This window comes from Buteo buteo, chromosome 4 (genome assembly GCF_964188355.1).
Source record: "Buteo buteo chromosome 4, bButBut1.hap1.1, whole genome shotgun sequence".
Lineage (NCBI taxonomy): Eukaryota > Metazoa > Chordata > Aves > Accipitriformes > Accipitridae > Buteo > Buteo buteo.
Window position 1 is genome coordinate 11,766,308 of NC_134174.1, and position 25,368 is coordinate 11,791,675.

The 25,368-nt window shown below is 40.4% G+C and overlaps 1 protein-coding gene and 1 long non-coding RNA gene across 6 annotated transcripts in view; one reads left to right on the forward strand and one right to left on the reverse strand.

Moving 5' to 3' along the window:
* Positions 1-970: 970 nt before the first annotated feature.
* LOC142029761 (uncharacterized) lies at positions 971-7,258 on the reverse strand. Of its 4 annotated transcripts, none has more exons than XR_012650011.1 (3): positions 7,107-7,258; positions 4,301-4,401; positions 971-3,917 (listed from the first exon to the last, which is right to left on the reverse strand). It is a non-coding gene; the product is annotated as an uncharacterized LOC142029761 (long non-coding RNA). The 4 variants fall into 4 exon arrangements; XR_012650013.1 differs by lacking the exon at positions 7,107-7,258 and adding an exon at positions 6,715-6,937; XR_012650012.1 differs by lacking the exon at positions 7,107-7,258 and adding an exon at positions 6,153-6,937.
* A 77-nt stretch (positions 7,259-7,335) lies between these two features.
* Positions 7,336-25,368, forward strand: part of SEMA3C (semaphorin 3C) — a 123,902-nt gene continuing 105,869 nt past the window's right edge. The window contains exons 1-2 of one of the 2 annotated variants that reach the window (XM_075024742.1): positions 7,336-7,729; positions 10,840-10,980. In XM_075024742.1, the coding sequence (XP_074880843.1) occupies positions 10,878-10,980 (103 nt within the window). In that variant the 5' untranslated portion in view covers positions 7,336-7,729; positions 10,840-10,877. Of the gene's footprint in view, positions 7,730-8,279; positions 8,307-10,839; positions 10,981-25,368 lie in introns of those variants that run through there. The other variant, XM_075024743.1, reaches the window with a different exon arrangement.

The following is a 25,368-nucleotide window of genomic DNA, read 5'->3' on the forward strand; positions in this document are numbered from 1 at the left end:
CTTTTGCCTTTTCTCCCTCTTAATTGACTTTGAATAACTGACAATGAATAAATTAATTTTAAGTTATAAAGGTCTAATTTTGGAAAAGATACTGTGTTCTGGCTGCCATCCAAACTATGGATTTTTTTTTGCCTTCTTGGCTTAAACCAAACTACTGCTTATAGATTCAAATAAAGATTCAATTAACAGATGTTCTGGGGAGACTTGGATAAAAAAAAAGATAAATATTTAGTGGAATGTTTATGTTGTTCAAGAAAAAATTAAATGTAGACTTACTTTAAGTTGTGGTTCTTTCATTAAGAAGCCAAGAACCAAGTTAAACCAACAGAAACTTTTCAGTAGGATAGAAAATTCTGAGATTTAATACACAATGTTAGATAATGTGATGCTGTATTTCTTGTGCACCAGACGCTTCCATACAGCCTGTGCTAACTTTGAGTGGGCAATTAATAAAATAATATGCATAAAGCATATTTTTAATCTATAATAGCCAACAAATAGGTAGGTCAGATTCTATGGCTGCTTCTCAGTCCTTTTTTAACTAATAAAATTTGGGTTTAAGCTGATGACTTAATGTTATTTTAATTTAACCCATATCCTGATTGTCCTGAGGCCCCCAAAATGTACAAAAAAGTCAGCAGACTCTCTTAAACCCCACTGAACATACATTGACTTCATAGGCTTTCACTATCCAGGCCAAGTGTTTGCTCATGCTTTTTACGCAACACATTCTAATGAGTACAATGGGGTAGCTTTCAGGAAGGGTTTTGATGATTGAAATATGATAACTTAATATACTGCAAAAAAGCATTTTTAAGAGCCTTTCAAAACCTCTATTGCACCGACAGTGAAAAAAAGGAAAACAGAGCTCCTGTCCCCATGAATCACGAGCATTCGGAGGCACTGTATGAACACCTGTGACAAAGGAAGAACAGAGTTCACACAATCAAGAATACAGCACAGAAGACAATAAAGGCCAGAGCTTCAGTTTTATCTTCTTTAGGACCTTAGAAGAATGCAGTGGTATCTATACAACAAAGCACTAAAATGATCAGTATTACAGCTAAAACATTAGTACACCACCATCTGTACCATGCTGATTCCAGAGACAAACCTTGGTTCATAGCAGACAACATGACAGCCTCTTTAAGAAATGGAAAAGAACACTTTGCTGGAAGTGAGAATGTCTTCCTTAATACTGAGATAATACTATGGTAAAGAATTAGACTTGAATTCTATAGCATTTCAATGTTTTCCACATTTGGGGAATTATAGGGTACTTTGACTTTACATTAAAATCGCCACTGCTACTTCAGTTTCCTGCAGCAAAGGTAAGAATGGTCACAGTGGGTCACTTGAGAGATCTAGTTTAAAATTCCAACTCCAGTGACAGCTAGGATGTAATGCAAAAGGATCAGGCTTGATGAGTAGGAGAGGAGACATCTCTGGGGCCTGCTCCATTCCTTAGTGTCCTCTGGTCCATATGCACACACCTTGACATCTCCAGGGGACAGTGGGCATTATTCAGATTGTTTCAGTCAATGCTCTGCTTGGCATGCATGCTTTGAAGTATGACCCCTTCCATTAGTTTTGTTCTTCTTTCATCTGGAGACACAAGTTCTTTAACTTTTATTTCTTCTGCATGGGAAAAACTTCTTTAGGGAAAGGAATATGCAGAATTTTCATATATCCTCTTCTAAAGTAACAGCTTGCAGAATGCAAACAATATGCAGTGAGCAATTAGCTGACAAATAAAAGTAAAGCCTAGTCTGTACTTACAGAGAACAAAACAAATCGAAGACTGCAGGCTATGCAGTCATTACTCTTCATCTGAAGATGAAGGATGGTGCGAAATAGGACAGTGCTGGTATATGATCTGGGACCAGTCTGAGGGTGGGTGTTTTATATAATCAGGCTTCTAGGAGTGTGTTTCAAACCTAAGAAGAATGGGGAAAAATCATAAGCCTTCTTCCCCCCCCTCCCCCTCCCAAACCAGTGATTCACATAATGCTCTATAAACACTGAAGTAGCTGAATCAATGGCAAAAAGTTACTTTTCCAAAACCTCCTTCCAACAGAGTGAGAGGACTCCCTTGAATGCTGTGAGCCCTGTAGCATGTAGCAACGGATCAAGCACCAGGCTGGAGAGTGGCATGTCATGCTGGAAACAGCCATGATGCCCAGGGTTATGTCACTGCCCTCCTCTATCCTGCAGTAATCTTCTCACCTCTCCTCCTCTCCTATCTCTATTTGTCTGTTTGGATACAAAGCTTCTCAACAGCCACTCCTGCTTTACTTCCCTGTGTGTTTGCAGAGCTCTTTGAACCATAGGACCTTCATTCCACGTACTTCCAATACACAGATTACACAGTGTTGCATCCTCTTTATGCACTTGTGCTTTTTTCTATTTATGGCTTGTTTGGCCTGAATCCATCCTTGGTGCATCAACAACCCATCCCTTTTCATTCAAGTCTTCCTAATACATATTCTTACTAATCAACTTGCAAAATAATGATGGGCTGTTTTATTTGTTAAAAACTCAAACCCCAGCTTTGCGTAAGCACAGTGACTGGTTATATCACTGACCTCATTTAGTCATAGTGGCTAAAAGGTGGAAAATCTGACCGAAACACTGTGCTTCTAGAAACAGCAATAATGTGGTTGCCTCACTGAAAAGAGGAGGCATGAAGGCCTGGTAGCATACCAGGAATCAGCTTACATCTTTTGTACAGACACAGAAGTACTTATTTGGTGATGACCTTACAGAAATCACAGTCTGTTCAATGACAGACCTCACCATGAAGTGCTGGCTCACTGACTTCCAGGGAAGCCATTCAGAGCTGGGTCTATTTGACTGGAGACAACTGGAGTTTTATTAAATTAAAAGTATAATGTTTTCCTCTGTTCCCATACAGGTAATAGTGCTTCACTAATGTGGTTACACTGATTCTGTTCCTAAGCACCTAATTTTTCTTAAGCTGTGAAAAGACAAATTGTCTGCTGCAAATAGACTTTCATAGAACCTTGAGTAGTAAAAAGCAAACTGATGAATTCAGTTTGACAACTCATTGTTAGTTACATGCCAGCAGTTTTATAACGCTTTGACCTTGGTGATGAAGCCTTACTCTTCATGAGCAGTCCTAATTTGACCCACGTGAATAAGCCCATTGACCAGTTAGGGCACACTATGTTCAAGGACCTTACACCATCTCTGATCACACAGTGGTATCCCCAGTAGATTCATCTTGACTGCCTCTTGAATCTTTGGACTATTTGTTGTGAAAAAGAATATAAATGTCTATTCATATTAGCACACCTTCAAAACGAACACCTAATAGCCTTCCCACAATAAACTGCTGATACATTTCCCACTTTCCCCAGTTCATGTAACTGTAAGAAAGAAAATAAACAAAGATGAACTAACTGGATTACCTAACGACATTGCATTTCTATAAGGTGATTTGACACTCTTAAATGAGGACAGAGGATATAGAAGTTAATACCATTTTCTCTCATCACTTGGAATCTGGACACTTGCTGTATACACAGTTCCTTTGATTTTTTTTAAGGAAGGAATGGATTACACTTGATGGCCACCTTATCATGCCTTTACTACATTTTCCTTTATAATAGCTAGCATTTGATCTTGTCCGAATTGTAAGTCTGTGCTTGTGTTCAAAGCAGAAACATTATTGAACCTGTTGATCTTCTTAACGGCTAGCTGTTGCCAATCCAGTGAGATTATTTGATTCTCTTCCACTGTGCTGTGTCTTTATCCATATAACTCTGTCTCAAGAGGTTCCTGTCTTCCTCCTCTGCCACCTTGGTTTCTCTTCTCTGTCTTCCCTCTTTTAAACCTCTATTCCTTCTGGTCCTACTCGTTCCTATAATCCGTTCACTTTTTCAGGAGCTTAAAATCTAGGTGGGGAGAAACAAAACAAAACAAAACAGCCAACCCCCCAAACAAAATGTTAAGTAAACGCCCAAATCCACTTTTGCCTTTCTCGTTCCTGGCTTGAGTTAGTGTTTAGGTCTAAAGCTAGGCCTGAGTCCATTAGGATGATTTGTTTGGGTAAAAAGCAAACACCATGCACAGATACAACAAAATCAGCATCTGTTTGGTTTTGCCATGTGGGTTTGCCTGCTCAGATCACACTGCAAGAGTCAGAACTGCTCTGACTCTGAAGCTGAGAGCGAGGGCCTGACTCTGTCCTGACACATGTGATACAACCTGGAGTAACTGCACACAGTTATAAATCTCACATGCACCAAATAAGAACTAGAAGCAAATTGTACACTACCTTGTATGCTTTGTGTAACAGAGGAATGATTAAAAATCAGCTTCAAAGCAGAGTCCAACTTATTTGTCCTCATCCCCATGTTAGCCTGTAACATACACAGCCTGGAAAGCAACAGTTTGGCATACTGTTCATTTCACTCACAGGGCTGATTCATGCCAGTAAATACTGAAACCCCACCTCATAGTTTGGAGAAGTAATTTCCATTCCATGAGTTTTGCTTGAAGCTAATACATGCTATTACAAAACATCTAAAGTAAAACTTTAACCATTTCACTCAGCCCAGCTGTGAAGTTCAAACTGCTTTTTAAAGTTAATTATCATGCTCTGACCTGCACATATGCACATGTTAAATACAAATAAATCAATATGACATGCTTATTCTTGTTTCAATTTGCTTTTTGTTTTTAAAATTAGCATACTCTTGCTTTGCCTAACAGATATATGAGTGTGATGGTATCTCACAGATTAAAGTTTTGCGTTTGTCTCTTTGTAGTTCATTTGCTATTTTACAAACCCAAAGTTCTTGAGGGAGTGTTGGAAAGCCCCATAATTTTCCTCAATGTTCCATTTTACCTTTTTATCTCTGATGCAGCTAGCACATGTGAAAAAGAAATGCAGATAGCCAGATGGCTCCCCCATGTCCATACATACAAAAGCCGTGACAAACACAAGTGACTTTAACTAATGCTGATGTTGATTCATGCTTGAGTGTATTCTTTTTGATGTCTTTTTCTAATGCTATATTATTAGGAGCATGTGTTTCTGATCTTGCCTAGGAGATTATTATACTGAATTTTAAGATGAAAAAGTAGAATTATTGTACTACTTTTTAATTATTATTTACTGAGGCAAAAACATTTGGGGAGGACAGTTAGAATCATAATTTTTAGTGTTGGTATTTCATGGTAACACTCTCCTTTTTCTTTGACTGGCATTGCCACCCATTACACATCTCCCAAAAATCTCCTAAAAGACAGGTTATTTCATATTTGCTTTGTGGTTTTCTGTGCACTCTCCTCTGAGTCACCCTGCACAGACCACAGCAAGAGGGAGAATACTGGATTAGCTGATTCACTTCTGTTGCTTGGTGTGGTGATCTCTAATTGCACTTAGTTGTGGGGATTTTCCAAAGCAGACAAGTGACTTCTCCTTTTGCCTGGGTGCTGCTGTCAGGCTGAGGCATTTGAACATCACCACATTTCAAGGATGAGCAGCATCATGTTCACAGCCACACTGCCTGCCCAGAGAACAAGCTCTCTGATGGCTTAATTTAACTGCTCTCTAGGACAGCAAATGTTCATGCATTTCTGCATAGTTTATTTGTGTTAGAGGAGGAGAACTGGAAGAGCATCAATATTTTTAAGGACTCATGATCTGGAGAGTTCAGTTCATCTGCCGCCATGAGCTCAGTCATCCTCAAGATATGATCTGAAGTAGGTCAAGCTTTTCAAAATTCTGGACCCATTTCTCCTCTGACATCAGTTGCAAATCTGACGTTTCATGTCAGAGGAGGGGGCATCCCATACTTTCAGGTTCTCTGGGATTATAAGTGCCTTATAAGACTGGAATTTCTTGCTTGAAGAAAGCACTAACCTTGCTAGGCTGGCACTGAAGCCTGGGGCAGAAACTGCCTTTGAAACATGTGTGACCCTAACTCATGCACATGAGCTTTTTACACAAAGTAGCCTATGGACACAGGCCATAAAGACATCCACGTGTATAAACAAAATTTGTTTAGTAAGGGCAGTGTATTCAGGCTACTCCCTGCTCCCTGGCTATAATGCATTAGTATTATTGACTGTTTTGGTTAGTAAGGCCAGAGCGTGTAACAGTTGGGAGACGAAACTGCAACTTGAACACGTGCACTGATTCACTGCGGGTACTTGTTCACACATCTCTGCCCGTGGCACACGGCTGCGTGTGTATCGTGAGATGTGCTCCCCTCAGTATTGTCACGACAGTTCCCTGCTGTGCGACCTGCTCCGCCTCTGCTGGATCAGAGACCGTCTCTCTCCGCAGAAGTGGAAATCCTGATTCAAAACAAGTTTGCACCTAGCAGGTCAGACCAGCACAGAGTATGCTTGCCAGACAACTTAGGAAAACCTAAGCCAGAACCCAAATACCGTTGTCCGGAAAATCCTCGTGGCTTTAATGGAGCTATGCTGCAGTTCACATTTTCAAGACACCTCGGGTGAGATTTCCAAAGCTGTCCCACTGCCACGAGAGCACAAACCTCACCAAACGCGGAAGGTTTGCTCAGTATATCTTGGGGGAAAAAGTGAGCTGGAGCATAGGCAGCTCCCGGTCTCCGAGCCGCCAGAAGAGCTCCTGAAACCTTGCGGTGAAACTCCCGGAGCGGTCGGGAGACCGGGCTGCGAACCCACCCAACTGCCGCTCTCGCGCTCCCTTCTTACCCCTCTTCGCTCGTTTTAAGCTTCAAACCGAGGAGACAGTTCGGGAGAAGGAGAAGAGACCGAAGCGAAAGAGCAGCAGCCCCTCCGACCGGGGCTGGACGTGACCCGGCTTCCCCCTCTCCGCAGCCCTGCCTCCTTCCCTCTCTTCACAGTGACACCTACCGGCCTCCCCCGAAACCTCCCCGCTCCCCGGGGGCTCCTCCGCTCCCAGCCCACAGCCCGGCTCCCCTCGGGGCCGCCGTCCTTCCCCCCCCACCCCCGGCGGCCCCGCTCCCCTCACGGCCGCGCCGCCTCACCCCCCCCCCCCCCCCCGGCGCTCGGCCCGTCGGGGCTCGCCCGGAAACTTTCCCGCCGAGTTTCCCTCACGCCTCACAGCGAGCCCCGTCAGCTACCTGCGGCGGAGAGCCTCCCCGCCCGGGGCCGAGCCGGGGGTGCGTGAGGGGGCGCCCCCCACCAAAGCCCTCCAGCGGGTCGCGCCCCCGCTCCGCGCTGCCTGAGGCGAGGCGAGGCGGGCCGGCCGGGTCGGGCCGGTGCGGCCCCCGCGGCGCGCTGGGCGGGGTGTGTCCTCGCCATTATTTATGAGCTCGAGCCCCGATTTGCTCAGCTAATGATGCGCCGGGGGCCGCGGAGCCTCGCCTCGCTAGCGCGGCGGCGGCGAGGGCAGGGCAGCGCCTCTGGCTGCAAAGCGGAGCCTTCCCCGGCAGCGCCCGGCCGCTGCCCGCCCGCCGTGAGGTGCTTCCCCCGGGGCTGGGGAGGAGCGCGCCCCGCGCCGTAGGAGACCGGCTGTCAGGACTGTTTTACAAAGGAGCCGGCAGTACCTTTGCGGCCACCGGGAAGAGAGGCTTCTCTTTTGGGTTTTTTTTTTTTTCCGTTTTTTGTGTTTGTTTTGTTTTTTTTTTTCCCCTCGCCACAGTAAGCCAGGTTTGGAATTAAAATGTTCTGGTAGCAGGAGTGGAGCCCATAAACTGATAGAAACCAGATAGGAATCTGTATTACTGGTTCCTCCAATAGCTGGGTAAGCATAATTGAAAGTTCTCTTTCTTTGCTGTAATAGATGTGAAATGTGTTTGATGTTTGGATTTTCCTGCTGTTCACGGATAGTTGAAGCAATATTTTCCAGATTAGCCTAGCCTGTGTTTGGCGGTTGGTTTTTTTTCCCCCCTTTCTTTCCTTTCTTCTGCTGAGCGATTTACCGTACGGGATTTAAGGGTAGGGCTCTGCCTGTAGCGGATGACACCTGCGCAGCACTTCACAGCGAAGCTATAGAATACTTTCCAAAAGCAATACAGCAAGCCGAAAGCGACCTCCGTGGCAGGAAAACTTCACCACTTCACTTTAGTAGCGGTTTGCCGGTTTGTTTACAGTTAGAATAGGGCATAAGAGCAGAAACATGATTAGATTTTGCCTTTTGTCTGTCCCAAAAGATTCTTTAAAAGTACTTGCAAGGTTTTAAGGTCTGTGGGTTGTCAGCAGAGATCATGTGCACAGGGCATGCTGAATATAGTATCATGACTTACTGAGATAAATTCAGAACTGGGATATTAGCCCAAACCGACAGTCAGACCTGCAGTGAGTTTGTGTTCAGTTACCAGGTATGTAAATCTCTGAAATTAAACCTCTTTCCATTAGGTAACTCAGATGTCGGACACCCTGAGGTACCTTTTTGGCTCTGTGTGCATTTATTATTTATGTGTCTAACAGCTGGGTAGGAACCACGCAGCTCAGAATTTGAATCTTGTGTTTGCCTGTCACTTCTGTGTTAATGGTGAGGATCTGCAATTTGAGCAATGAAATGTAGCAATGTTTCACTCCCGTAACTGCACTAGAATTGGCAGGAGGCATGAGAGTGGGAGGGAAAGAGTGCTGAAAGGTTTTTTGTTATTATTCTTTCCTATAATATCATTTAGAGGAAGAGAGAAAGCCACACACTTGTTACTTGTTCCTCTTTGACTTTTTATCTCTAGTGCGAAGGAAGCATAGTGCTACTACTGTAAAATACTAATCCCATTGCATCTGTTAAATCACATGTTCTGTATGATTGGCTATTTGTTTTGGCCTGACAAAGAAATTTTATCAGGATTTAATGGCATTTTTCTCTTAGAAGAGCGGTAAGTTAGAAGACATCCCATGGGCTAGTCACAAGGTTTTAAATTTAAAGCCCACAAAGCAGCATTAATACTAGAGTTCATGCAGCCTGTTTAAAAATTATTCTTGGCGAAAACTCTGCAACTACTATTCTATTAGTTAACAGACCCTTAGAGATAATTTGGAACTGGGCCAGAATGGATATGTTTCTCCTGTAGAGCCGATGTGTAGCTGGCAAATTTCTGACACTGGTGTTTTTGTCAATTAGCAGAGTTGTAGCATTACTTGATCTTCATGCATTTCTCCATACTCCAGAGCAAATCGTGAAGGAGAGTTTAGAGCGTGGGCTATAGAGCTGTGCGCTCGCTTGCGTGCTCTCCGTCCCACCCCCAACTTTGTACGAAGTTCTCATGCAGAGAGAAGCCTTTCAAAACGATTTACAGTGAATGGATAGGGAATGACAGAAGTAGTAATGAGATACGGGGCTTTTACTAGTAAGTCAGTGGTGTGGATCCAGCCCAAATTGGCGTTGACCTAAAGTCATCCCTGCCTGACAGCTGGTTCCTGCCATGCTGTGGTGGTTACAGCCGGTTCTTTAAGGACAGGTGTGAATCTCAGAGGGACCGAATGAACAAGCGTGTAGAAATACTGGCTTCCACTGGAGGGACTGTAGTGCTAGAGCAAAGCTGAGGTAAAGAAGTGTAAGATGATTGCACAGGCAACAAAATTCTTGATGAAATAAATGTATAGCCTTTAATGCTGTCTTCTAGCTGTAGGGTTTATATCCTTCAAGGTGCTTCCAGTTACCGTGGACTCAAATATATCACCTGATTAACCAGTAAGTGGTGTCTAGTAGAAGGGCTGTTGATGCCAAAAAGAGAAAATATATATGTAAGCAGGAAAGTAGAATGGGCCTAAAATCAGGGTGTGTTTTATTCTCACTTTTGCAGCTGAGCTGAAGAACAAAATTGTTATAGGTAAAATGAAATTTGGACTTTACTGGTTTTGGAGAGATGAAGTTTAGGAGCATTATAGATATGCAATATTCAGCTTCTAAAGTCTGCTGGGTTTTATGGGTCTGGTCCAAAGTCCATTGGAATTGATAGGAAAGTGCCACTGACTCCAGTGAGCTCAAGCCCTTCCAAAGCTAAGAAAAGATGCAGATTTGTTTTGGGGTGTTTTCTGATTCTCTGAGGAGCTCAGTCTTCTCAGCAGCTAAACCCTATAAAATAAGTGTAGATTCAGCAGATATGCAGGAGGAGTAGCATAAGTATTGCATGCAATGCACTGTCCAACACTGGCTATTCTTAGTGCTCTGTAGAAGCCTATGAGAGCAGGTAAGCATCCCAAAAGAAGCTAGCCCAAAAAGCAAATGTTGACTAACAGTTTCAAGCATGTTGAAATAATTCTGGTTTAAATGGTTTTGAAATTAGTGACGTACGTAGTCAGGATTTCATATTAAAAGAAGATCTAGAGGGCTATTAGAGAACTTGACTTACTAAAACTTAAAGCTCATTTCCAAGCACCTTTGATTTCAAATGTTAAAAGAAAAAAACACCCAACAACCCAAACCTGTCCTGTGCCCTGTCCCCCCCCCCCCCCCAAACATGAGAGGGAGATCAAATATGATGTAAAGTAAGGAGAGACATCTAAAAATATCAGCCAGCTTTTTATTCGTGAAACTTTATCTCCTGTCCTTGCTTTGCTCTGCCTTGACATTTAGTATAATTATTTTTCCAGCAGGTGGAATCGTCCTTATTTAAATAAACTGAATCTAATGCTCTAGTCTGCCTTAGCCAAAACTCAGGCTCTGTTGGTTCATACTAACAGGCAGAGAGCTCCTTTTGTGCCAGCACACAAGACCGCTGGGGAAAACCATTTTCAGATGTACAAAGAAAAAACAGAAGCGCTGTACTTCCTTCACATTATCATGTATTATGGCTTCAGATGGAAGAGCTTTCTAACACAGATCTTTTTGTACTATTGTTTTTGCTCCACAAAATTGTATAACAACAGTAATGTGCTATCTCTGTCTTTCAGGTTTCGTTTCTTGGATATTAAGTTGCGAATCTGAAGAGATGGCATTTCTTGCACTGCACGTGTTGATTGGGATATTTATTTACTTTAGCAGTGTAAAAGGATCTTCCCAGCCTCAAGCAAGGGTGTTTTTAACATTCAATGGTAAGAAAGAAGATAAACATTCTTAAACAAATGTTATGATTGAACATTTTCTTCTTCCCCTTAAATTCAATAACTGAGTTGAAATGGGCTTTTTGATCTGTGTCCACAATTGTTATTTTCAGTTTGTGTTACTGAGGTGCCTGTCAGCTTAAATTTGATATTTACCTCAAGTTCATTGCTACTATAGGTACATAATTAATAATACCTTGTCTTTATTTTGAGAGTTATTATGGCGTACTAACAACTAAAGGTTTTACTTTTTATCCTTAATTTTGTTTGGGAAAGATAATAGCACCTGGCATGTAGTGGAGGTTATTAATGATTTGAGCTGCTTTCATTCGGTGCCCAACTGAGACACTTGGTACTCTGAAAATGAGGCTGCCTGAAGGTTTACCAAGACAGTAAGCCAGGCACGGAGTCCTTTGACAAAGTATCATTCCTTGTGTGCCTTATACGTTATGTCAGATGTACATAGCATGTGGCAATCACGGATGCCTGCATACTGTAAAAAAAGCAATCAAAATTAATATTTTCAAAAGAAAGGTGTTTTTACTTCTGACGTGATGAGCAGTTCCTTATTGCTGCAATTACCCCACTACTACTTTAAGAGTAAGGTAGCTTATTCTTCTAGTATGAATCCCTGTCTTAAATGCTGATTTTAGCCACCATTTCAGAATATGTGTGTTCTTCAGGCTTACGGTTTCTGTTAAATTGGAGGAGAAATTTTCTGTCACTATAGGGGCAGCGGCTTTCTTCAGCACGCTGCCTTTTCTGTCTTCAAGGCATGAGGCCTCGCTGCTCCCTGCACTGGTACCATCTGCATTAGGATGGTTTGTATGGCTCACGAGTGCAGGGATGCCCTGCAACTGCCATGTCCTGCCATGGGAATATTCTGTGTGCTCTGAATAGTCTTTAAAGAATCCCTTTACAAATAATCACAGCTAGTATCTCCAACTGCTATTTGCCGCAATGATCATACCTATGTACTCTTGAGTCTGAGAGACATCTGGCAGGAGACCTGCCAAGTTTGACCTTCCACAAATACCAACCAGCAGACTGAACAATTACAAGATACTTCATATTGTAGAGTATAGGGCCCTAAACTTATGAGCACAATACTTAATAGGTGTAAATTAGCATGGTTCCAGTAAAAGCAATAGTAGAAATTGCATTCCAGGAGGGAACTGCAAATGAAGAAGTAAGTGGGAATTTCTTTTCCTTGCTTAAGTACTGCTGACTTAATGTAGATGGTACTGATTCAGCACAACTCAACGCAGAAGCAAGTTTGGCTGTGGTTGTGTGCTACACCTGCAGGTTTGTCACAGTTACACAGAACAGGCTGATTCAGATTTCCACGTCATGTCCATGGTGGCCTTGAAAGTAAGCCAGGCTTCTCCCGATCTCTGGTATGAGCATGAAGTCGGAAGTGTTCAGGTTTTGCGGTATTCAACCTTGTGAATGGGAAAGAATCATAATGAGAGGCAAATAGGATGGGTAAAACTGAGTCTGTAGCCTCAGTGAAAGTTAGGGGAAAGTAAGTCTCACCAGAGCCTTGCAATACTATCTGATTATCTTAAAATGGATGTTTTACCTTCTCTAATACTTATCTCAATATTCAACCTTAAAAAAAAAACAAACCCAAACATTTTAAAGTTCTTGATTTTTAATGGATCTTTCAAAGTCACAAAAGACAGACATTAATTATGCATTTTATAATATGACAAGTAATGTCCGAAATAAAGAGCTGACCTCTTTTGTATAATATAAAACCACTAATTTTATTTTTAAGCCCTATTTCCAGATGGTAAGAAACAGTTTCATTATATGAAAAGAGTTTGCAGGTTGTCGTGTATAACAAGGTAATGGCCCCACCAGTAGTATGAACTTCTGTTCTAGAAATCTTCGTTTATTTACATAGGTACTGATATAGGAGAAAAAGATGAAACTTTGTATTGTTCTGTAGCCAAGTGTGATAACATACTCTTTCTGCATAAGCTCCTTCATAGCTTATTGTTTTTAAATCATGTAGAAATATCAAGTTATTGGCTGTCTCCATGCCCTGAGAAGTTGTCAGTTTTTATGGAGAATTGTCACTCTTTTAAAGTGCATCATTTGAAAATAAAACTATAATTAGGACTCCTTATGTTTTAAATGACATTAGACAATAAAGACAAGTCATTCAAGCTTAGGATACTTACATGATATTTTTCAAGTTCTGAATTGGATTTGGCTTGGTGTCTATAATTACATTGCATAAGTTTTGGGGGTAGAATGTATACAGGAGGAGAAAATGAGTGATGTTTTTCAAAGCTAACCTGCTCCTTCAGGATCAAGTCAATTGAGCTTATTCACATTGCAGCATTTCTCATGGGAAAATTCAGCAAGTATCTTGACCTATTCTGTTGTTCATCAGGAAAGATAAAAATGCGAATCGTTTGAATCATGGGCTGCTTTTCTTTTTGCCATCTACTTCATTAAGAATCAAATGTAATTAAAAAGTAAGCCTGGGTAATACCTCAAGAGCCTGATAATAGGGATTTTGCAATTAACTTCAATGGATGAAGGACTGCAACCCTAATTTCTATTTTTGAAATCAAAAGCCTGGCCCCTTGTCTAATTAAAATGTAGTTCATGACTTAGCTGAGATTGTTAAATGTATGTCTGACGTGAGTGTGGAACTTACTGCTGTCTGCACCCTGAGTGTCTTGAAAATTGCACTGCTGTACAGAACCCCGAGGCCTGATTTCTATTGCTCTGCACCTTGTATAGCCATTTACTTGGATGAAAGGACGGGCCAGGCTGGAGCTGAACTGCATGCTTTGCACAGATATATGTGGTTGTACATGACACTAGGCCTACAGAGGATCAGGCAAAAGGATTCTCACCTTGCTTGGAATGATCTGTCATGAGCTAATTGTCCTGTTCAGCTGAGATAGCTTGAACCATCAATATTGGTACAACATCTGCACTTGAAAAGCCACTGCAGTTGAAGAAAGAAAGATGGCTCCAGCTTTTTCTGATTCTGAAACTGCAAAGATGTGAAGCCTGTGGTGCAGCAGCCCCAGTAGTGTTGGGGAATCATCTGCTGCATTACCATGGGGCGTGCAAGAGTGAGGGAACCTGGGATGGGGGAAGCAAGGGACTCGCCGTGTCTCCCTACACTATTAGGATACCATGCCCCCTCCTCTTACCTCTTCTGGCTCCTTGTCCGCAGAATAATCTTCCTTAGTCTATTTAAATCACCCATCATAATTTAAAACACCATAGTTTATTTTCTCCCCGTAGCAAAAGACTTACCTTATCTGTTTATGAACTATCAAGTATGGTGCCTGCTGTTTCTCAAGCTGCATGCATTCCTCCTCGTTACTGCATGTTCCTGAACAGATAATTGGGAGCTGTATCCTTCAGTCGTCACAGGGGCAAAACCTTTCTCAAATCAGTGGGAGTATTACCAAAATAAGAAAGGAGTTATTAGACTCCAGGATAGTGTCAGACTTTCATTTCTTTCCAACTCTCATTTACATTTTGGGTTTTATTGTAGCCCTACAATGTTGGGTCATACCATTTTAACGTCAGATTCTGAATTGGTCAGAGCAGTTCCAGAACTTATTTTTGAAAATATACTCAAACAAATCTTCTTTGAGCTTTGAATTTATACGGAGACACAGAACCAAATGATAATTTCACAATTTACTGGGAACATTTCATGCATTCCTACCTAAAGTGTCTGGTCAAGCAGATATTTCCCATGCAGATTCTCCCATTGTCTCCAGTGAAAATTCCATATGAGAAGTGGATCAAGGCTAATTTGCAGACGGTTTTGTTCCTCTTTTTGTCATAAAATTACTAGAACACGTAAAGCACTTTTAAGAAAGTATCAGTCAGCTTCATTAATGACAATTAAAAAGCATAAAATGTCACCAGAGCAACAGCAGCACTTATTCAACTGTCAACATATTTTAAAAGATTTAATGCAACCCCTGTGGTTACCCTCAAGGAAAAATAAAGGAACTGAGAATCATTTTCTTTGAGCTCTTGAGCAACAGCAGTACAACTTGTTTTTAAACAATCCCTCATTGTAATGTTAATGTTACCACAGTTAATAAAAAGTTCATTTATTATTTGGGGGACTTTGTGCTGATGACAGTCTAGTAGGCAACGGTTTATGCTCAAATAGTTGATTGGATCTTTGGTGGTGTCCATGGAATGAAAGTTACTTGCAAAATGAAGTAGAGGTAAAGCATTTTAAAAAAAAAAAAAAAAAAGAAAGAAAAAGAAAAAAGAAAAAGAGAGAGAGAAGAGAGAACCATGGTTTTATTTTTGTTTATACATACAAAACTCTCTTGAGTGTTTATATAGTTGCATAATTTTCAGCAAATTGTGGGTCAGATTTTATTAAAAGTAACTGATTTGTGGCTTTCACAGCTTCATGGATCTTAAATAATATTAATTTATAAAGTGTTGAACACCAACCATGTGAAAATTCTTCCCCTTCAATTGTCTTGCACTGGAGATCTAAAAACTTAAATCACTTTTGAATACTGTCAACTAGAAATAAAATTCTTTCTTACCTGTAATAGTGAAGTTGGAATTTTTACATTTGGTTGAACTGACAACTTTGGTTGTTCTTAAAGACAAATAACTAATTTACGAATTGAAGTCTTTGGGGGTCATTTTTAGACTTAATCTTCCCTGTGTATGGAATTTTTTTCTTGCTTTGTCTTTTTTTTTTCCTCTCTGTTGTTAAAATAAACAGAGACATAATGCAATAAATCTTACTTGTACAGAAATTGAATTACCTGAATAGGCTAGAAGTTAAATGTTAAATATAAATGTTAAATGTAAAATAAATTCAAATAGATATTAAGGGAAGCATGTAAAAAGCTTAGTATTCTTTCTAGAGTTCCATGGGTGGAGGTCCCACATGCCAAGTGACATTGAATCTGCTTATTTTCACACTCACTCTTGTCCCATGGCGGTGTCACTGACTTGGCTTCACTGTCATTGTTGTTGACATGAGTGTACAGGAGAGGAGAATTTAATGTATTTTTTCTGTATTTAAAGTTAGATTGTACCATGTGCTGTGACTGCAGTTACGAAAACGATCATGCAATAAAGGTGAAGTCACAGGCGATGTTTGGTCCAGTTCTTTGTTCTCTGAAGTTACTACAAGAGGTACCCTCATAGGAAAGCACAAATAAGTACATGGTCTTCAAGGTAGTTAATTCTCAGGCCCCAAATTTAGGGAAAAAGCTTATAAATGTAATCCTACTCTTGGATGAAGAACTCATCCAAATTTTACAAAGTTTGAGAATACTTGAGTGTTTCTTGCATGGTAAAAGTAGACCTGTTATCTAAGAAATTACTTCCTTTAATCTCTTTCTGTTCCCCAACTCAGTCAATTTGACCTGTATCTGAACCATCTCTCTTTTTTTTTTAATTTTGGTATGGAAAAATCAAACTTTATCTTAGAACATTTTGACAGATTCGACACATCTTGGCTCTCTCTACTTGTCGTAGAAGAAAGCAGCTTATCTTGGCCAATTCCACTGCTCTCTCATTACAATTCTCCCTTGTGTTGCCTGTCCAAGGCAAATGCTGAAGTCCCTACATGGGCAGTTATATTGCCATTATTGTACAACACATCTTCTTTTATGTTTAAAAAAATGCGATGAGAGAAAAATGGCATAGACATTTCTAATACCCTATCTTTTTCAGGACTGCTCGAGTACCAGTAACAAGAGCTCCTCTGTGAGCCATTTCCATACTGGATGAGTTCACAGTGCACTTTGATATGTGGTGCTGCACAAGCCTTTTTGTGTATCAGATGTAATTAGTGACGTGACTCACAATAATTACTCATTTTATTGAAGTGCGTTGACTGAGATCCTGCCCTGAATAAATACATAGACCAAGACCTTATCCTGTCATTTGAACCGGCCGTTTCCTCAACATGTGTATTTTGTTCTTTTTGGTGCTGACTTTTCAGTGTTCTCAATAACACTCCTTAATAAAACGACTAGCCACTCTTTCTCAGGGCGAGGCCTTTGTCACAGGGACACAGTTTGCTGATTCACAGCGTGCCTTCTCATCTCATCTTACATTGAGACGGCAGTGGCTGCAGCAGTCACCAGGTTAAAAGAAGGCTGTGTGTTTTCCCTGCTCTTCCGATTACAGAGTTGGGGTCTCAGGGATGCATCTGAGGAGTGAAAAATACTCCCTTACCTGTGTGAATCAGTGGGATGTTGGATCTTCTGTCTTACTGTCAAGTGTGCAAATCAAGATAAGTGCGTGTTTGCAGTAACGAAGTGAACAATGGTGATTAATGGAAGGTTTACACCATCTGTCCTTCCTCCCTTCCCTCTCAATGTGATCTTGGTACAATTGCATTTGCATCATTACTTCATCTGCCATATGATATGGCTTCTTCCTGGAAGCAGAAATCCTGCTTACTGGTTTACTGAAGCTAAGACTCTGGTATCCCAGTGGAAGGAAGATAAGGAGTGATAGCTTTGCCTCTCATGTGAAACCATGGGACCATTTAGAGAATTTAGGTTTTTTTCTTATCTTTGTGAATATAAGGCTAACTGTCTCTCCTTGAGAAGTCTCTTGCTTCTTGTGTGCATAAAGTTGATGGAGGTTATGTTTCCTGTCCCTTTGACAGAAGCTAGTATTTGGGATATTCCCAACTGCTACTCTCACCCAGCAAATCAGTTATGCAAAAGTGAGTGCTACAAAGGCTCCTCGATTACCACAATTAATACCCCAGATTATGCCTAGATTATTTTCAGAAACACGGTATAAATATTTTTAACTAACGATCTTAAAATAATTATTTTATGTTCCAAGACAGTGGTGCAAACAGGAGACAACAATTTTAGGAAATGTCTAGCTACCATCTTACATCTTATCTACCAGAAACTGTAGCCCATGGTATTTCATCATTATCTGAATAAAACCTTTTCTTCTGGAACCCCTCATCAAACCATCTTGACAGAAAAATCTCTGGAACAGCATTTCACCGGTACACAATTCCAGTGAGTGCAATCAGGGAGTGCCAAGAAATGCAGAATCTATTAGGAATTCTGTGTGTTGTTAGCGAGAGAAAGTGAATTTCAGACCTGGTGTGTGAAGGCCCTCAAATCACCACGAGCTTAGAGTTTGGTCTATGAGCACCTTTCAGGGCTGAGCTCTTACTTCTTAATTTGGCCAGTTCGTAATTTGGCCACTATCTCATGAATGCAATATGACATTTTTAATGATGTTGGTAATCCTGGGGAAGGAAGAATGGTATTGGTTTGGGGGTTTCTTTGTTTTTATTTGGGGGGTGTAAGTAAATGCTTCATATAAAACACACTTTATTTTTATGAGAAGTTTTTACTTCTACTACAAATTTCAAATGCAAATATGATTTCATGAAATGCAACAATTAGAAATAGTTTGGAATTAGTACCCAGACTTTTGAACTGTTCTGCTTAATCTTACTCACTGCTCTGGGATAAATGATTGCCTCACCAAAATTATCTTCTAGAATGTGGATGAGAAGACATCACAATCACCCTGGACTGCCAAGTTGCTTAATGGAAAAAAAATGTGTCTTGGCAGTTAATTTTATTTAAAAAAAAAAAAAAAAAACAAACAAAAAACACAATTAAGCTGAAGCCAAATTCTTTAACTAAAGGCATCACTTTCAGACATTAAGAGGGTCAGACCGGCATTCTGAAATGAAGAAAAGAAGTACTTTGCTTTAGAGTTACACAGTAAATGTGTGACATACTAAAATCCACTTTCAACTGTCTCTTGTCTCAACTGTTGTCTTCTTTTAGTATCTCCTTTGCAATTTCATAGTTCCTATATTGCTTTGCAAATGCAACTGAAAAAACCAAGGTCTTGTAAATCCTTCCTTGAGAGTAATTGGCTTTCTTAGTCACCTGTTTTTCTGATCATTTGTTGTTGTTTCTTAGAATTTTTTTCTTTTGCTTAATATCATTTCCCTTTACCATTCTTAATGAAAAATAGATTTGTTTTTAAAAGCTTTGAGTTATGCAGAATAGATCAATTTCTGTCAGCTCAGAATCAATTAAAATGGGCAAATATTTGGCTTCTTTTACCATCTGTGTAAATCAGGCTATAGCTCTCAGTCTCCCAGCTTAAAGGAGCTGCAAAGTTAGATTTACAGGGATAAGGGAAATATGTGAGGCAAGTGTCTGATCGCTCGTTCAGTTCAATGGCTGAGAATGACGAGGTTCGTTTTCTTTCCTTCTCATGTAACAGACCAAGAATGCAAAGGTTTGAACAGCAGAAGAAGATAAATATCATGGTATATATGCATTCAAAAATTAATAGTGTAACAGGAGACAAAGATGGAAAGATAGTAGGATAGATGTATTCATAATCCTGCAGTAATTTATTTTTAATGCAAAAAAGCATGTGTATTCAAAACACTGTATCATACATACATCAATATGTATGGCTGCTTTTTCTGCTTTTTGATCCCAAACATTTTACTAGGTGTGAATTTAAAACTGATACAGAAACTCCTTGAAAACAGCTACTGATCTCAGAAGAGAACAGGAGTGGAGCTTGCTTATCCTCTAGTGAGCCACAGCCAGTCGGGGAATGAAACGCGGTGTTTTTCTTGGGGGAAACACTGTCACACACTTCTTTGGCCTTTCTGGTGCATTTCAACGACACAGGATAGTTCATAACACATTTGGTTTCTACAGCTCTTAGAAATTCCTCCTTGTCTGAAATAACCAGCCTGCGTGCCTGTCATTGCGGTTTTCTGAGATAGTCTCTGTGCTAATATGTTGAGTGCTCTTACAAGGCACGATATCAAATTAGTATACAAAAATGTGAGCACTTGCATCTTCAGAATGGCACTTTCTGGCTTGTTAATATCAACCAATTAAGATGTTATTTTCAAGGAGAGGCTTGGCATTTTTTCAAAAATTTACTTTTTGAGGCCTGAAAAGGATTTAGTTGGCGTGGAGAGCTGATCCCAGGCTTAGACTTTTAGATGGCTTCAACGTGAACACAGCTGGAATTTTTTAAGCTGATTCGGCTAAAAACCCACTTCCTGCCACTGTTGAAAATAATGCACCATCTTTTTTTTTTTTTTTTCCTAAAGCAGATGAACCTACAGCAAAGACAAAAGAGTTTAAAGCCCTCATGAGGTATTTTATTGTGGTTTGTATTAGGGAAATAAAGCTGTGCATACATGGCTATAAAATACAAAAATGAATATGCCTGTAAAGCCATTACTTCTGATTTAATTACTTATCCTCTTTATAGTTGTGGTATGTCCCTTTAAAGAGAGAAGGGTGTCAGCCATTCATTTCTCCAATAGAAACCTTGGGGTTTTTAGGGATATTTGCAAATTTAAGACTTTTGCAAACATAATTTTCAAAGGCAGAGTAGTAAAAGAATCGAATGTCAATGATTTTTATTTCGTTGGATGTTTCTTCAAACTCCCTCTTTTTACTATTTCCTGATCTCAGGTAAACGTTTTCTTAAGCTCACACAGGCAGCTGACAAAGTCTTTTCCTAAAGTGGCAAAACTGCATAAAATTGCAAAAATAATATGAAACTTTCAGATGTGGTCAGGTATACCACTACCTGCACTACAAACTTGGCCAGCATGGTTTGGCCCACTAGCCAGCTCCAACAAACAACAGGCTTTTTATCTGGTCCCATCTTTTCCTTTGAGACACAGGAGCATCTTTGCTTGCACAGTATGTGCTTCCTTAGCTGATGAATTCTACCTCCCACCCCAGCACCCTGAAGATGAGTAGTGAGTTCATGAAGCACTAGCATGGCGCTTATAGAAGGGAAAGAACGTGAGTCTTGTTGCATTTGTGCGTATATATGCAACTGGACTAGTTAAAGTTGCTGCTGTGTCCACTTCAGTAAAAGCAGGCGCTGGGGGAGAGGGGCAAGCACAGGAATTCAGCATCTCCTCAGCAGCTGGGAAGAGAAGACCACCCTGATGCAGAAGCTCTGAGGAGGGTTTTATAGAGGAAGGTTGTGCCAGCTGAGTCAATACCAGGGCAGGTTTCATACCTACTGTGGTAATTTACATAGATATGGGGGGGGTGGGGGTGAGCTAATAAAATTAAATATTTATTTAAAAAAAAAACCCCAAACTTTTCTTGAGTTGGATTTGTTTGCAGATACAGGAATCTGCCACAAATGATGACTTAATTTCCATTTGCTATTTCAAAAAAAAATACATTTCATTCCAGATTCTCAGGGTGTCATTGCCAAAGAACTGTCCCTTGTAAGAGCACTACAGATACATCCAGCACTGCAGTACAGTGATGAGATCTCTCTCCATTATTATTATTATTATTATTATTACTGTCATTGTTATAATTGTTATTATTGCTATATTTGTGCTTCTATTGACTGCATTTTTATTGGTATTGGTATATTGGTATTAGTATTGGTATTGGAGTTAGGCATTGAATGCTGGTTATGAGGCAGCCTGTCCTTCTTGTATACTCAGTTCCTCTCTTATCTTGTCCTTAAAGAGGTGAAAGAAGTCTGCCTGGACTTGTCCAACAGGCAAGCAGCTGAGTTTTTTCTTTTCACTCTGCGTGGTGACTGAAGGACCTTTGCTTTAAGGTTATCCTTTCTACACATGAGGGGACAATGGCTTTGGGAGGGGTTTGTGGCTTGCCTATGGCTGTTGAAAGCTTCCCTAGCCAGATGGAGAAAACTCCCTTTCAGATCAGGTTGGATGTGAGAGAAAACCTCTAACAACGAAGATCAACTAAACTTGAGATTGTGGGTAACATCAATAAACCACAGCACTCTGAATAAACAAGGTGGCCACTCACTGTTTACTGTTCCCTTTGCTTATTTTTCCTGCTCTGTGTCTGTGATAGCCCCAACCTGTTTGCTGAGCAGCTGAAAATGAGTTTTTTTCAAAGTGGGTCTAATTCTTGGTTGATAGGTAGGAGTCCTACGTGGAAATGTGTGAAAGAGACATAGCAGATTGTGGGACATTTTTTCTCTAAAGGGTGCTTTCAAGAAAGCAGCTGTTCCTCTGTGGAGGGTGATGGGGTGAGGTAGCAGTCACCAAGAGGTGAAAGGGTCTTGTGGAGATTACTCGCAGGCACAAGGAGTTGGGATGAAGTTTATTGTGTATTGAAGTTATTATTATGAAGCCACAGCTCACGTTGTATTAGAACATTCAGCCATAATGTCTGCTCTAGAGGTAGTCTCCAGCTCCTTTGAAGCTGACTTCAGATCTGATACCAGGTTTTCTCGTGCTGAAGAAAGTACATGTATTCTCTTTAGGCTCAGTTGGGAGGCAAAATATTAATTTTCTACACAAGAATTGAGCATAGTTCTGGCCAACTGTGTCATTTATATGTTAAAGTTTTCTGCATCATGCCAATTTATTTGTTTTGATTTGTGGAGAAAAGAGGTCAGGGAAGGAGATTGCTGTGTCCAGTTTTGGGCCCTCCCAGCGTGAGAGGTGCTGGTGAAATGGAAGAAGCCTGGTGAGGGACTGCTGATCTGTTATGGGTGCTGGAGCACGTGGAGGAAAAGGAGAGGCTGAGACATCTGAGCTTCTTCAGCCTGGAGAACAGAGGGTTAAGGGCCATCTCCTGGATATCCTCAACCGTCTGGTGGGGAGAGTATGGAGAGGACAGAGCCAGACTCTTCTCAGAAGTGCACAATGACAGGACAAAAGGCAAAAGTCTCAAGTTTTAGCAAAAGAAATTCTGGTTAGATGGTAGGACTTTTTTTCTTTTTTTTTCTCCATGAGCATGGTGAGACACTGAAACAGGTTGTACAGGGAGGCAATGGACTCTCCATCACTCCAGGTATTTGAAACTCAGCTAGACAAGATCCTGTGCAAACCCATCTCACTTCAGTATCTAACCCTGTTTTGAGCAGGATTTTGGCTGGCATAACCTTCAGATGTCCTTTCCAGCCTGTGTGCTTTGTGGTTCTGTGATTATATCAGCAATCAGTGGGTGTGAGTATTAAGACGTTGGTATCTATTTTGGCAGTGTTTCCAGCACAGCTTATCTACTAAAGCAGTTCTGAAGAAGAAAGTTAGCTTTTCTCAAAAAGGTCAGAAATCTGACCCAAATGACCTGGCAGACTGTGTCCACAATGCAGCTATAAACACTCAACATCAGGAATTTTTATTTAGATGCCTACTGCAAATTATTGTGCCTAAAGTGCGGGTTTCCAAGTTTGAAACCTTGCATGTTGTGTGAATTGTTCTCTTACAATTTAATACAGATTTCCCTGGTGTGGAAAAGAAAAACATGGATCTGACTGTAGCTGCATAGTAAAATATAAAAATTCCTCTTCTAAAGAATGGCAGAAATCCTAGATATGCAGCATTACATGAAATGATATGAAAGCAATGTCAGATGATTCTGCCTGTATTTTCTGTACATAATCTCCTTTGTTCTCTTGTTTAAGAAAAAGAAATTGCCTTCTTGTTGTTAAATTGAGCTCATTCATATTATGAGTAAATCACTACATGTTATGAAGGAGTGTGCAGAATGTAACTAAATTTACAGGTGCAGAATTTATTAATTTATTTATTTTTAAAATTCTATTGAACTCCTTTAATACCAAATATAAATTAAGGTTAAAGTAAATAAGTGACATTTCAGACCAAATTTCACAGTATACATTTGGTCTCAGAATAGATATTACATCTTTACTAACTGTGACATCTGGTTCTAGTTTATTTGCAAAGTTTGTATCTGTACTTGTGTATTATGCTACATAGAACAGATAAAGCGGACTTCTACAGTACATACTGTGTTTGTGGGGGTATATGTGTCTACTTCTGGGCAAGTTTCATGTTATCTGATGTATGGCAGATGTGTAGCAAAAAAAGTTTGCAAAAATGATATTAAAATGCAAAGTCCAGAGTAAAAATTCTGAACTACCTGGCCACATCCTGTTTCACATGCATATCATCCTAAATGGTATTTTCTTTCTTTTCAGTGGCTGAGTTTGCAAACTTGAGCTCTGTTCTTTAATAATAAATGTGCACACACACACACATACACATGCATGCACAACCAGCATACAAAAAGCTAGTAGTATGATATGTGCTTCTGAGCTTATTCTTTTCAGTTATGTGATTGGTACTGAATTATTTTGAATATTTGAAAAAGTCATTAGAAGTGTATTGATTGTTAGGCTGTACAGACTTAGAGAGACTTTCTTTAACCTCTCTGAAAGGCTGTAATGGTCTTTTACTGATATTATTTAACAAAACCACTGTATTTTTCCTGTGTTCCATAGAATCACAGAATGGTGTGGGTTGGAAGGGACCTCCAGCCAACATCCTGCTCAAAGCAGGTCTGATTAGATCAGGTCTGAGACGTGTCCACTTCAGTCTTGGATAACTGCAAGGGTGGAAATCCCACCCCTAAATCTCCATGTTCCAGTGGCCTCCCAGTAGGTCATTGTACACAGCAATAAGATTTCCCCTTTTCCTTTGCATCTTAGAACTGAACAAACCCAGTTCTCTCATCCTTCCATGTATGCCATGTGCTCCAGAAACTTTATTTGTTCTTTGGCTTATTTTTAGTCATGGAAAGTGATTCTTCCATTCTAATGGTGAGCTGCTCACTTCAGTAACTGCCCACCATCTCTTCACCCCTCTCCAGGCTGATCTCCTCATACAATATGAACAGAGTCTGACTCCATTCGTATTATAATAGTTCATCATTCAGCCACTTTAAAACTGAGTAAGGTCAGAATCAGGACCATTTATCTGTCTGTGTATGTACTTAATGACTATTAAGTTGTTGCGGTGTCCAGCTGGGGAAGAAAAAGGAGGATTTTGTTGGCTCCAGTGGGGTTGGAGTCAACTACTGAGGTTTTTTTCCAGAGAGTGTGAACAAATGTGTGTTGTGTCCCATGGCAGTTGAGTATTTCTTGAGGCTGGATATTATGGTATGATGAGGAACTCACCAGCCAGCCATTTTTAGGGAAGTTTCTCTATAACTTTCTGAGGCTGCTTTTTGATTCCTGCCCATAACTCAATTCATATAAGCAGTTTAAAAGGAAAAGCCTGTGTATCCATTACCAGTTCCCTATTAATTTACATTTTGAGTGTTAATTCTTATCACTGGGGGAAATCAAAGCATTGTGTCATTTTGGTAATACCAAACCAGGAGCAAAATAGCTTGTATATGAATAATAAAATAGAAAAGATCTCAGTTCACCTCTTTAGACTCTACTTTGTGCAGACAAATTCATTCTCTTTGTGGTAAAGGATAGGTGGATTTTGTCTGTAAAGAGGTATTCATTTTCATTTGATCTGCCTTAATCCTGAGGATATGGGTTCAGATCCCAGAGCCATTGAAAATATTAGCTTGATGCTTCCATCAGCCT